The sequence below is a fragment of the Drosophila albomicans genome, chromosome 3 (genome assembly GCF_009650485.2).
Source record: "Drosophila albomicans strain 15112-1751.03 chromosome 3, ASM965048v2, whole genome shotgun sequence".
NCBI lineage: Eukaryota > Metazoa > Arthropoda > Insecta > Diptera > Drosophilidae > Drosophila > Drosophila albomicans.
Window position 1 is genome coordinate 14,903,428 of NC_047629.2, and position 14,439 is coordinate 14,917,866.

Genomic DNA, 14,439 nt, shown 5'->3' on the forward strand with positions numbered 1-14,439 from the left:
AGTTAGTAAGTTAGTAAGTGAAGTATCTTATGGATACTTCAGACGAAACACTGAGCTGAGCACGTCGCAAACCCAAAAACCCATAACGAATCCGAATGTGTATCCGAGAGTCCGAAACCGAAACTTTAAAATGAAAACGAAACCGAAAACGCAAAATGCGAAACGCAAAACGAGAAACGAGAGAGAAGAGCGAGGAGAAGCCTCAGCCTCGTTTGCCGGCATAAAGTGTGATGACGCTCAGCTGAAGCTCAGACGCTCCGAACTGGCCTGGGCCCAGGCAGTCAGTCAGCCAGCCAGCCAGGCTTTAACATATTTGAGTATCGGTAAGAGACTCTTGAGTATTCAGTTGCGAATTTCATACAAAACGAAACGGTCGCTTCTGGGTTTCTCGTGTGTGCGCGCTCGGTGCGAATAGAATTTATTATACAACTGATGATATTGATCTGATCTCTCGATATAAACTTCATTTGGTTGCGGCTAGCGAGTGTTTAAGTGCCGCCATAGAAGTTTCGCATTAAAGCGGAAATTAGTCGAGTCAATAAAGTGAAGTTTTTTGTGTGAACAACTCCAACAACAATAACAACAACAACAACCGAAAGTGCAAAGAAAGAGATAGCAGCTTACTTACGTGTTTCAATCGAGTAATACTTTAAACAAAATAAGAGCAAACATGATCGAGAGACGCAGTCAACTGGATAAGGTACGAAAAACAAAGAAAAATTTTTTTATTAATATCCAACAAAAAATGCGCAATTGTAAGCGAGCAACACTTGAGATACAAATACAGATACAAAGAGCAAATCGTGTGAAACTCAAGCGTGAAATTAGTTTATGATCAATGTTCTGACCATCTTTCGCAATCGTTGACTGCAATGAATTTTGATGTTGTTGAGCAATAGATTTAATTGTCCGAACAACTCATTTTCCGATACAAAGTTATCTATTCAATGGCTTTCTGAAATGTGTTTTCAACTAGAACGTTGAATGTGTTACAACACAATTTTGATTTACAGCATTTATATTTATTATATTTTTAATTGAGAATTCATAGAATTCCTTTGTCTATTTTGTCTAACGTTCTCAGCATGCATATTCGTTAAATTGATAAGCCGGTTTCCTGCCGTGTATAAACAGTGAGATCATTCGTTGGGAGGTGAAGAATTATGTTTCATTGTGTATTTGACTAATTCGTGTATCTTTTGATCCTCATTTGTAGCTTGTATGTGAACATGATTCAATTTAGTCTCCCTTTCAATCACTCTTTTTCTCTCTCTCCCACTCTCCTTTGTTTGTGAGTCATTTAAGTTGTTGTCAAAACCAGATGATAATACGATCGTTTCTGATAACTCTGGCTTTTCGCCAGAAATGTTTGTTTAACGCTTTGAAATTCTCATTAATGACGTTCGTCTCAGTTACGTAATTCGTGTGCGACAGAGACGCAGATCTGATGCGGTGATATAAATAATTTATGAATATGCGATTCATTTTTAATTATTTAATTTAAACTCGTTAACACAGACACAAAGTATCGGGAGAGTCTATTAATACCCGCGAGATGTTTGATCGCATTAAGCATTCTATACAGAAGCTGAAATTGAAAATATTTATTGCTTAGTCAATATAAACAGATCTGGCCAGCAGACGTCAGATGTCCAGACGATTTTCGTCACAGCTCCTCCCACATTTTGTTGAAGTGCACACTGAGAATTTCAATTGGGGGAAAGAATCATCCGATAGTTTGGTTAATGAGAACATTTTTGGATACCGAATGTGCTCCTGGTCACGTAAGCAGAATGCTCGAGGAGCTTCGCAAACAGAGATGACAGTTGACATACTATATACATACATTACTTTATGTCATAGCTTGCACATCAGCATAAGAGCTGTTAGGTGCATGCCTCACAGGTGGAGTGACTGCCACGTGCCACGTGCCACGAAATGCTGTACTCTTGACAGACTGATTGGGAGCATTACAAATAAGCGAGTGAGTGCAGCAAGAGCACAATTAAGCTAATAGGAAATAATCAGCGCAGCAACATAGAGAGAGAGAGAGAGATAAACGGCAAAAACAGTTGAGCAATTAGATGCAACTGCATTTGATTATTACTCAAAGAGTGAAGCTCGCAAATGTAACTGGAAATTCTGGAAAATGTTGAGTGCTCCATAATCATCTGCATCCAGATAAAGTTCATTAACACAAAGCGCAAAGCAATTAAAAATAATAAAAAGTCATTGGAGATGAGAGATTACGGAGACAAGTTCAGCTCCAACCAGAAACTGGCTTTGATGAGATCTAAAGTTAATTTTTATGAGAGCCCAGAATAACGTCGGTTGCTTCACATTAGCTTTTGATTAATTGTCCAGCAAACTGCTCGTTTTTAATCTGCTGTGAAACTAGTTCTCCAACAACTTCAGAACAAAATACTTTAACTACAGTTTTTCAACTTTTTTTCTCACAAGTTTCTCTTCAGTTTTAATATCAATTCCATTCGTCATGAGGAGTATGTAATAAATGTTCAGTCAGCTGAAAAATATTAAAAACTTTAACGATTTACCCAGTTTGAAATCTGCGAAAGATATAAACATGTTTTGCGAGTATTTAAGTGTGCTTAAGCGACATTCAAGCTCAGAAAATACGAGTAGTTTCTTAAATTTCAGCTATCGTTAAGGAAAAACCCTTTAAGTATTAAGTAGATGCACACATTTAATATATGTAATGACTAATTGCAATATTTAATTCTTATGTTAAATGTTCAGTTCAATTATTTAATATAATTTGCGAAAAACTCAACTCATTACAATCAGCTTAAATATGCTTTAAATGACAACGGTTGTCAGTTGTCGATGATATTAATTGATATTACAGATTGTAAGTAAAAACAAAATACGGTATAATTGATTTTTAATAATAAAAATATAAAAAAAACGCGACGGCATATTTAAAATGAAATAAATTACGTCTTTTATTTATACATGTTGTATTTTTCGCCTTTTGCCAGCAGCAAATTTGCATGGCAAGCTGCAACTTTGTTTATCAGTTTAAATATGCACATTAATTAAGTTCTGCATGAGATATAAATGGAATGAAATACCTTCAAATTGTTGTTATTGCACTACATATATTCTAAATGTGAGGGTTGGAGTCTGTGTGTGGGTAATTTAATTATTGCAAATTAATTACATTGATTATTTCAGTATTAAGTGGCTGCCAGCTGTATATATACATATATTATATACTCACTCTCATGTGTCAATCTATCGACATGTGCGAGTGTGTGTGTGTGTGCATGTTTGCTTACTATTGATTGTCATTAATTAACTGCTTGATTTACGATACGAGACACATCGACCCGCCCTCGGCCCATTAAACTCTGCTTAGCGTAATTGCAGTTTCACTTTTTATTGAGCTCACTTCACTCGTCTCCTCGGCTTGGCTAATTGAGACTTCTAGTGAGTGACTAGGATAGTTAGTACACCAAAGTTAATTAGATTGATTGCGTTTCAAGTAATTGACGTTGCTAAACTCAACTGTTTATCAACTGGCGCATTATTTTTTGGTTTTATTTGTTTGCTTAGTGAGTTGGGTTCTTGGAACAATTTCTACACTCCAGTCAGAATAAAAATCCAAAACAGTTAAAAGTAACGACTGTGTGAATTAGTAACAGCAAACAAAAGTCACTAAGCAAATTATAAAAGTTCTCCGAACGGAAAAAAAAACTAAAAGTAGAAGCCGAAAAATCGCAGTTGAACAGGGCAACAGAATATGCCAATAATGAGCGATAATAGAACTCGTTATGTTCTATATGAACTACCCGCCCAGCAAAAATACTAGTATACTTCACACACACACACACACACACACAATCAGAAAAGATACATAAGTACATAATCATTTATCTTCAAACAATTGCGCCGTGTTTCTTGCACGTGTTCGGGTTCAGGTTCAGGGCTTTGAGCCGCGACTTTGTTTTTGACGGCGGCAGCATGCTGCTTAATGTGGAGAGCGGGTTGTGTGTGGTGCATGGTGCGGTGGAGCAGGGGGGAAGAGGCAAGGGGCAGGTTCAACCAGCTGGGCGTAACAGTTCGCGTTTTCCGCAAAAAGTTCACGTTCTGCGGCCGCTGGAAATAAAATATGCTGTCGAAAAAAATTTAACTAAACAAGAAAAAAAATAAACTCAAAAGAAAATTACACCAAAGCAAGCGGCAAAAGAGTGCGAGAGGGAGAGGGAGAGACAAAAAGCGGCAAAAGTAAATGAAATAAAAGCAAAACAGGTAATAAAATATAAAGCTGACCGTGAGCAATGTCAGGGGCTCATGGCGCTTAGACGCCGCTTGTCTGTGTGTGTAAGTGAGTGTGTGTGAGTGTGTATGTATGTGTGTGTGTGCTGGGAATAACTCGCAAGTGTGACCAGCCAAAAGGTGCAAAAGCGATTGCTGCTGTTGTTGCTGTTGTTGTTGTTGTTGTTGTTAAACTATTCAAATTTATGCATTGTCAGCAAACAGCAGACAGCAAGCAGACAGAGATAGCAATAGCAACATCAACAGCAACAACTATGTATAGTCACAGCAACAATGTAGCATTTGCAGCCGGTTCAGCTAAATTGAATTTTACGCTTTGTGCCGCTTTGTTATTTGGTTTCTAGTTCAAGTTTAGGGTCAATAACTGTCGATTGCATTTTAACTTATTCGGTCAGACAGCTGCTGCTACTTTAACATTGTTGCTGCTGTTTTTGCTGTTTTTAACGCTGCCACTGTTGATTTACAATTTGTAAAATTGGCAAACAGTTTACGAGAATATAAAATAAAAGCATAGTTGCCCCCAAGCCGAAACAAAGCTACTCTTTTGCATTCAAACGAAATATCAAATAATTTGCGTCAATTCGGCGAACTTGCCAGTTATAAATATTTATGCATTTTTTACTATAAACTTCAAAATGGGAAATACTCGTATTTATGTTAAATTTCACCTGAATTTGTTGCTTATTTCAAATGAAATGCAATTAAGTACGTCAGCCAAAAACGGATATAAATCCAAATTACTACAAAGTGTGGTTATTCCACAAAAATACTCCTAGAAAAGGGGAAATATTTATTTACATTTTACGTAAACATTTTCAACTGAATACTTTTTAAGTAATCCATCAAAAGTTGGATATAAATTCAAAGATTAGCCAAAATATTTTTAGTAAATGGGAAATATTCATAAACAATTTTACCCAAACGTTTCCATCTCAATTTGCTTCTCACATTAAACTAAAAGTACTAAAGCAAAAAGAGAAACTAATATTAGTTACTCTTATATATTGAAGGATTATCAATTTGTTTTGTAGAAAATCGAAAACGTTCAAGTTTGATTTCACTCAATTTATTTATTTATTTTAAATTAAAAATATTTGCAAGTACTATAGTAAAAATAGCAATAAACTAAAGTTACTTGAAAGTACTCAAGGATTAGCAACGTTTTTCCCCAAAAATATATATTTAGAAATAACAAAACAGACAATTCGCAACGAGCTAATGCATTAAACAAATGGGCTTAGCTGATACTTTTTATGAACTGCAAACTGAACAGCAAAGTTTTTATACCGAACATAAATTGATTTGTTTTGTACCCAAAGCTGCTCAAGGGGCAAAACAGCTGTAAACAGAAATCCAAGTATCTGTCTCTCAGTCTTTCGGTTTCATCAATTCGTCAGACTGTTTGTCTGTCTATTTATCTTTATCAGCTGTTATTAGTGCGCTTTTGTGTTAAGTTTATCTTTGCATAAGACAACAAAACAATGAAAAAGGGCGCGCTAAGTGAATCACGAGTAAAACAAATGATTCGCAGCAGCAAGTTCAATGTGATTGAAATTTACGAGCCACTTTACTGTAGGTTCAATGCATCGTCTACTTTGTATATCAGTTTAACTGGAATAATGAAAAAAAAACAAGGTTAAAGGTGCAGAGTCGGAGACTCTGTTTCTTAAAGTGTATTTCAAACACTCGCTTTATGCAAAGGGATGAGATAATAATTCTATCAATGAGTAATTTATTGAGGAAAACAAGTTCAATATATCACAACTATAAATACACGTTTATTATTAAATGCGCTGTACATATTTATATAATGATCTTTATTACATTGTTTCAACTTACATTGAGATTATCATTAATATTTGGATTGCTTTTCAATGGCAGCAGTCATTCTGCTAAAATAAGAACAGCAATTTAAACTGCACCAAAACGAATTGAAAATACACTTCATAGGAATACAAATTTAAATATTTAATCTTAATTCAATTTTTTAGTACAATTTTTATTACAACTGCATTATTTCATAAACATAATTAATTATTAATTATGATTAAAGTGTAGAGTCTGATTTTAAATAATTAAAATGAATTTTATACATCATTTGAATATTGTGCTTTAATTTATTAAAGCTCCATTTAAATGTAATATCAATATTAATTTAAGATTAATAAGTAAAATTAGTTGCATGCATAAATTCTACTTAGAATTTAATTCTAAAATATGTTTAATTATTATTATTATTGTCATGTTTGGCAGCACTAAACTGGCTATGTTTGCTGGATGATTCTCGCATTTCGCTGGGGAAGTCTTTCGGCCTTTGTTATGCATATTAATTTAAATTTGGATGCGGCAACCTTTTTGCTCGGTTCGTTTTGCTGACTCGGTTTTGCGTTGTTTTGTTTTGTTTTAGCCACAAACTGAGCCGCATCGTGGACGTTTTTGGGTCTGCTTCGATTATCGCATCGCATAATTAAGTATGCAGCTACGTTCGAGTTCAAGGTAGTTCCGGATTCGATGACGCTGCATTCACTTACATACTTCGATTCGACGTATACATATTTATATTTAGAGTTAATGTATGTAACATTAATTTGCCGACCTCATCGGACACTAAATGATAGCGTAGAATGCGGCTGGCTGATCTGATATGCGGGGACATGCGTGTGCGTGTGTGTTGATTGAGTCTTCAGGTCTTGGCATTGTTGCCCCAGAAACTCGGTCAGTCGCAATCTCAATCGGAGTCGGAGTCGCCGTCGACTCTCTTTGAGCTTGAGCTGGCGCCGTAAGGTGAGCAACAACTGATCTGAGTTCAGTGAACTTTTTTTGTGGATAAATTTACAAGCAGCTGACACTGAAATCGAGACCGATGCTCTATTAATTACATACCACAAACAGACACACACTTACAGTATATATTTGTATATATAGTATTTTATTGTTTTATTTATAGTATTGTGCCATAAAAATCAATTTGGCTGATTCTGACACCATAAAAAAACGATGCCAGTAAGTGTGTCAGCCAGTCGACGCCAATTGCGCTGAAAGTAGCCAATCCACTTTTGTCTCTCTGTATTTTCGGAGTTCCGTTCTCCATTCTCCCCGTCACCGTCCCCGTATCCGTCCCCCTCCCACCACCTCCACTGGTGAGATCTTTTCTGCTCTGAAACCAGTTTTCTTTGGACGCGCTGTGAAAGCGTCGTCGTCTTAAAGAAATTCTCTGCATCGCATGCCAAGCTCACTCTTATATACGACTATCAGAAGCAGCAGCAATAAACTGCAAACTGCAAGCTGAGACTACACTTTGTATACAGTATACACTCACATACACAGTGTGAGCGCGTCATGTAATGCAAACAAGATTGAAGCGTGTGCAAGATCAGCTGTGCTCCCCATCCCCCCGTCCACTTCCCGTTCCCCATCGAACAGCTGCAGCTGCTAGAACTGTGCTACGTGCTGAATATAAGCAGCGCATGCGCTGCCCGCCGTCAGTTGCTGCGCAGACGCCTTCATGTGCACTTCACTTTCGACGCACTCGTTATCGTCGTCATCGTTGTAGTTATCGTTATCGCTTTTTGTTATTGTTTTCGCTTCGTTGTCAGCTGTCTCGTTTTGGCAAAATGGCAGCGCGCAGTGTCTACATCACAAACGAGGTGAGTTCTTGTGCGAAAAAGAAAAAGAACTATGGAATGGTGGCCAGCAGAAGTAAACTGAAGTGACACTCGAGAGAGGAACTGCTAATTAGTGTTGGCTCATTAAGCGCGGACACAAAGGCAACTATTTAACAAACTCTTGAGTAGCACTCAACATAACAACAAATAGACAGTTGGCAAAAACTTGGCCACAATTTGCAAACGCGATGCGATGCTCTTTTTTGTTGTGGGGCATGTGAAGAATGTCGTAACTGTAGAGGTTCAAAAGTCTTCAGAATATGAATAATTAATAAATAACAATAAAAAACAAAAACGAGCATACAAACAACAACGAATAACTACAAACAACAGCTGGCTGGGCAAACTGTTGTTGGTAGATTGGCCAAAATGAATTCTTAAAGTTACCAAACTCGTTTCAACACTTTTGCTTTTGCGTTTTGTAAACTTTTACTTGACAGCCGCCAGCAGCCGACAGCAAAGTTAACTTTACTCTTATAATTAGAATAAATTAGTATTAATTTTGCAACAGTGAAAGATAAACAGCTGAAGGGCCGCAGGCCCCTCAAATTCACAATTCGCCATTCATAGCGCCAACGCCAAAGTCTGCTGCGAAAAGAAAAACAAATCAATAGAAATAGAAAGCAACAAAAACGCTACAAATTTTCTTCAGAAAGTGCGGTGGCGTTGGCGGTGGCGTTTGGGCAGTGGAAGTGTTTGTTTGTCTGGCCTCCAGCCGGAAATATGAATTGCTAATTTCAATGGCCCCAAATAATTTAAGCAATTATGGCTGAATCTGTTGAAATGTTATTAAAAGGTATTAAATTGGAATACAAAAGCAATAAGCTCTTATTGATATCCTCAAGCTAAGATAGAATGTGATTTTCTCCCCAAAAACTTAATTACACAAAGCACTCGTAATATTGTGAAGCAGAAAAGTGAAGATGCTAAACACTTGCGATGTTAAGTACACTTTACTTGGGGACTAATCGAATCACATAAATTTCAATATGAAACAAACACAATTTATGCTTATCAACATTTCAATTAAAATTTTCAAGTAATCCTTAAATTAATTTTGGCATAACAAATGAACATTAAATTTTTCTATTAATTAATTATTTAAATTTTCTAAACACTAAACTTGAATCTCAAGTGGCTAACACGAAAAAGAAGGAAATATTAATAAGTGTGATAAAGTGATTCTATTAATTGCTTTCCGTTTATGGCCGTAATCGTAAGATGATACTTTTAGCAAGTATCAGGCAACCGATTCCTTGCCATGGCCACACGTACAGTATTTTTAGCCACCCCTCTGCCCATTCCCTCCGCTTTGGTCTAGACCGCGCCGTCGCTGTGCAAGCGGAGTAATTAACGTCTATTGACAGTGGGCAAACAAATGAGCCAAACAAAGCTGCGTAGGCGACCACTTCAAGATGATGAAAATGTTGCCGCCGCATTTTCGTGGATGTAAATTTATTCAATTGGATTTATGCTACCCAATATGAAACCGCCCGCACATAAGTACTTATGTACTTAAAGGAGTGTGTGTGTGTGTGTGGAAGACTGTTGCATGTCCTGGAGGAGAAGATCAACCCACTTGGCATGATGTGTTTGCTACGCGTTTATGCCTCTGTTTGCGCGTTTAATATTTGCCAAAGTTTTTGAGTAAGAATAACAAAAGATTTTTGCGCGTTAAACAAATAAAATGTCACTCTGGCGGGGCGAAGCAAACAGAAGAGCAAAGAAAAACGAAAAACGAACAATAAAAAAAGGAAAACAAAAACAAAAGCAAACACGCGATGCAGACACGGCGAGTTGCACAATGGCAAAGAGTCGCAAAGAGTTACAAAGAGTTGCGTATACGTTGCAAACACACACATACACATATAACGTATACGTCAAGTGGACCAATACCCCAAGCCAATCTTGTCAGAACTTAAGAGCACTTTGAACCAAAGCAAAGTAATTTAAATCTTGAGTTCGACAAAGTGACCGAAATTTCATTTGCGAAATAACTCACAACAAATGGAAATCACATACAAACATATAACACAACTCGAGCAACAAATATAGAAATATCTGTATGTCTCCTCTGTGCATAAGCTGGGACCAAATGCATCTCCAGTCCCTCTCCCTCTCCCACATCATAGACCGAAAGAGCAAATGGCAACAGACCAAAGTTTCATTTAGTTCATGTCTTTCAATTGAGGCCCAAACTTGTTGTGAGCCATTTTTGTTATGCAAATTGTATTTGGAGTACAAATGTATTTTGGGCACTTTTCGAGCGCCAACACAAAAGCTTTGCATGTAAATCAAAAATATCTAAATTCTGCATGCGACTGCAAACAATTTGAACAAATGGTTTTAATTACACCAACTATTTGCAATATTCCTCGTTCAACATTCAATATGCATGTTGTTGTCTGACTTTAACGATGTTTACATTTCTTGCTTAATAAAGTGAGTCTATTAGTTATTGACTGAGTAAGTTAAACTCTCCTTTAGCCATTTTCAAATTCAAGTCTTTCTTTTTGAATTATTGCCAAGAGGCTGCTCAAGAGTGTTTAACGTCATTATTAAATCATTTAAAAGCAAAAGTAGAATTTCGATACCCACTTAAAATGTGCATAATAATCACAAGAAAAGAAATACAAGACAAAAATATTATAGCAACAACAAAAAATACGCCAACCGTACATTGACCACTGACCACGCCCCCTCGCCCTCCCACATTTGCAATTTGTTGTTTTCTTTTATACTTGTGTTTCGTCTTTTTTTTTCTTTCGTTTTCTTCGTCTCTTGTTGCTGTCGCTTGAGTGAATCACAGTTCTCTTGATTTATGCATTTCCTAAACGAATGTTAATAATTTCAGCATTTAACTGTTCAATGTTTTTGTGTTTGCTGCTGTTTAGCTTTTTCATAAATTTTTTCCATTTATTTCTTGATGTTTTGCTCAGTTCATTATCCAAAAAATTGGCCAACAGAGAATCTTTTTGCTTGCTGGTAGCCTTCTCCTTCTGACAAGGGTCAGGGTTAGAGTTAAACATTTGCTTAATTATTTATTTAATTAACCAGCAACATGATGGTTTATTATTATTTGTATTGCACCTTGTCGACGGCTATCCATGTCAAGGCGGCGGCAGAATCTTAAAGCATTTCAGCGACAATATAAACCATTGTATAATTATACAATTAGACTTGGACTCGCTTACAATCGCTTGCGACTTGTTAGTATCGAATTCAAATACATTTGAACTATGCAAAGCGGGTGCAAGCAACTTGCAGCTGCAGACAGCCAACTCAGACAGGGAGCCACTCAAGTGTTGTCTTTTATGCGGGACAGTTTTTGATTTATGGCAGTTGAAAGATACTTATAAATGCATTGACCTTTGAACTTGCAACGTTGCTGCGTTGCTGCGATGCTCGAGCAGTCGTGGGTGGCATCAGCTGATTGTTTTGTTGCCTTAAACTGTCGCAGTTTGTCTTGCCTTGGCAAAGCGCTGACTTTAAAAAAAAAAAAAAAAAAAATACCCATTTGAAGCGGTTGGAAAATGCACAGTAGCAATGGGAAAACTCACTGCTCGATGCGCTCGACCCACCACATGAAGCTGCAGCAGCGAACATTGACAACAACAATTATAAGAGAAACTGGTTACGCCTGACAAACGCCATGCGGCAAGTTGGCCTTGTGCTAATCCACATTTCAGAATCCCAGAGCTGCCAGAGCCGCCATCGCAGCAGCAGCAGCAGCAGCAGCCGCAGTTGAAAATTCTGCGACTGACAAACTCGAATGTAGTCGATGGATTCAAATGGCACAAAACCGTTTAACCGCTTGAGTGTGCGCCACAGAACGCCGTTGGCCAATGATCGAGGCAGTCGCGTTTGAGAACGTCGCTCACGATATATAGTAGTAGTGTGTTGGGGGAGATCGGCATCAACTTGACTTTGAGATCACTTTGATTGGGATTGTCAGTGTAACGCAAGCAATTAATTGCAAGATCAATGTGGCAGCTGCCACATAAACAAAGCGCCGAGAATGAGTTTTGACAATGATGTACGACTACTAATTGCAATTGACACTCTTTAATGGAACTGCATTTACTTAGCATTCGATTCTTGTTGATTGTTTTTTTCAGATAATTATTACAGCCATGGACCGATTTGTTTGGTTTGTACTATTGGTGGTCATGACACATCTGGTTACGGAATTCACTCGAGTTACGGGCTATGCGAGAGGGCAACGACAGGAATTGGTGCTTCTTAATGACGTAAGTATTAAATGAAATTAATAGATCATTTATTTTAATCATACTTTAGCTATTGATTGCCTCGCAAATTTGTATCTCTTCAAATTTTAAAGTTTAGTTTTTGTTGAATACTTTCAAGTGCAGTGTGAATATTTTAATTTGTTCAATTATTTTAAATGTTTTACAACAATTTATTAAAGCAATTAATAACATTAACAGGTCACTTATTGTAATGATATGTTAACTATTGTTGGCCTTGATAATTGACTCTATCGAACTTTTATGTCTGCAAATTAACATGAATTATTTTTGTTGCATACTTTCAAGCGCAGCACGAATATTTTAATTTGTATAATTATTTTAAGTGGTTTAAAATGTAATAATTGTTTAAAGCATTTTACTGATTTGTCTGTAATTAATTTAGACTATACACACTTAATGTTATTCAACAGTCGCTAAATAATCACGCGTCATTTGCATAGTTTTATTAAACAACTAGTAGTTGTTAGTCAGCTATTTTGCTGTTTGTTTTGATAAAATTCATTCATTATGGAAATGCATGCAAATATTTTGCGAATTTAGACAAAATTCGCTTTTCGACAACAAGCAAAAGGTTAATTTGTATATTGTGTATTTATCTATGATATTTCAGACCATGCTGCATCCGATGCCCGTACAGAATATGTTGCTTTATCCCAGCTACGAGCATGCACACTATGACCAACAACAGGCGGCTGCAGGAGCAGTTAGTGGCAACAGTATACAACAGAATGCGGCCATGGTGCTGAGCAGTCTGGGCGTAGGCGGTGTAGGGACAGGAGCTGGAGCCAGCAGTAGCAATACTGCGGGTAATAACGCAGCAGAACCGAGCTATCCGTTCTTTAGCCTACGGCCATTAATTGACAGCATTTTCGAGGTAAGTGCTCGCATTTATAATCGTTTTGGGGCCGCCCGCAGTGCTATGAATGTGTGTGTATGTTTGTGCCTGCCAAACCCTGTTGTGATCCAATTCCAATTTCGATGCCATACGATGCCTAATAGCAACTTTCAATTTGCCGCAGATACCGATTTCCACCCTGCGTGCTGTGAACAATTTGGTGGGCCGACTCACGGGCAGCTATCGCCAGGCGCCCGAAGCGGTTCAAAAATCGGTGACCATCAATGCGGAGGCGCCCATCCGGCTGCCAACGGGCAACTCGATGACCGTGCCGAGCAATTTAAAGCTGTCAACAACCGGCAACACGGCTCAGCGTCAGCCAATGCGAGAAGAGTTGGCGTAGTTCAAAAGGGCGCGCGCCACTTGACATTTCCATTTAAATAATTCGTAATTAGTTTTGTAGTTAAACTTTGACCTTAGGCCGGAGCAAGGACAAGGCGCACACGTTCACGATTAATGTTGTGTTTATTGTACAAGTACGTGAGTTTTATGCATTTTTAGTTACTTAATGTTTTCGTTTGTAATGTTGAATTTTGTGATATATGTAAACTTGTTCGTAAGCTTAATTTAATTATATTTATATGTATTTCATACGAAAAAATACAAAAAAATAATATATGTATTAAAAAATTTAAATAAAGTGTATTTAATTCGTCATCAGTCTGATCTTAGAAACGCTTGCTTATAAGCAACGCTCAAAAGTATGCTACGCTTAATTACTTGATGAACGCGAATCAAGCTAAAAACGTTGCCTACTTATGTGCGCCAATTGAAAATGCACAAAGCTTTTGCATTAAAATTATATTGCATACTTATCGTGAATAAACAGAAAAACTCAATGCAATAATGTCAGTCAGCGGGATGCCATTCAAAAAAGTTATCAATTTATAAATATAATGTGAAAATGACAGCAATGACACTTGCAGATTAAAAGTAAGTTCATAGATTAAAGACCTTTTTAAAAACAGGAAATTAATTAAATTTTTTTCAGAATTGTTTTCATAATCAGGAAGCGCTCATTGTTTTCAAGTCTATAATATAAATTTATGTGACACTGATTACAAAATCGAATTTGCAATAATTAGTTCAAAGCTCTTATTGATTTAAATACATATCTCTCTATTTTAATTGATCTAAGCCAAGCTCAAGTGTGACTCAAACTTGTTTAGAATTAGCTGGAAAATTCTTGAATTAATTTGGAGTTTGTTGTTAGCTTATAAAATTGTTTTCATGATCCAAATCGAATGCGAGAGCATGATTGCCAATAGACAGCGATTATATTATTGATTCAATGTCAACGGTTTGTGCG

At 37.0% G+C, this 14,439-nt stretch overlaps 1 protein-coding gene across 3 annotated transcripts; it reads left to right on the forward strand.

Moving 5' to 3' along the window:
• Window positions 1-328: 328 nt before the first annotated feature.
• On the forward strand, window positions 329-13,727 carry LOC117571028 (uncharacterized). 3 transcript variants are annotated; one of them, XM_034252988.2, is made up of 4 exons: window positions 329-700; window positions 12,083-12,214; window positions 12,846-13,109; window positions 13,255-13,724. In XM_034252988.2, the coding sequence occupies exons 1-4, from the start codon at window positions 671-673 to the stop codon at window positions 13,471-13,473; spliced, it is 645 nt and encodes a 214-aa protein (XP_034108879.1). In that variant the 5' UTR covers window positions 329-670; the 3' UTR covers window positions 13,474-13,724. The 3 variants fall into 3 exon arrangements, with proteins under 3 accessions (XP_034108879.1, XP_034108878.1, XP_034108881.1); XM_034252987.2 differs by lacking the exon at window positions 329-700 and adding an exon at window positions 7,835-7,946; XM_034252990.2 differs by lacking the exon at window positions 329-700 and adding an exon at window positions 11,968-12,000 and having other exon boundaries at window positions 13,255-13,727.
• The last annotated feature ends 712 nt before the right edge of the window (window positions 13,728-14,439 follow it).

Bases quoted from the DNA above. Each gene is read 5' to 3' on its own strand.
- LOC117571028 (XM_034252987.2), top strand. From the start codon at position 7,914: ATGGCAGCGCGCAGTGTCTACATCACAAACGAG. The intron at 7,947-12,082 runs GTGAGTTCTTGT...TGTTTTTTTCAG, and splicing joins GTGTCTACATCACAAACGAG to ATAATTATTACAGCCATGGA. The intron at 12,215-12,845 runs GTAAGTATTAAA...ATGATATTTCAG, and splicing joins AATTGGTGCTTCTTAATGAC to ACCATGCTGCATCCGATGCC.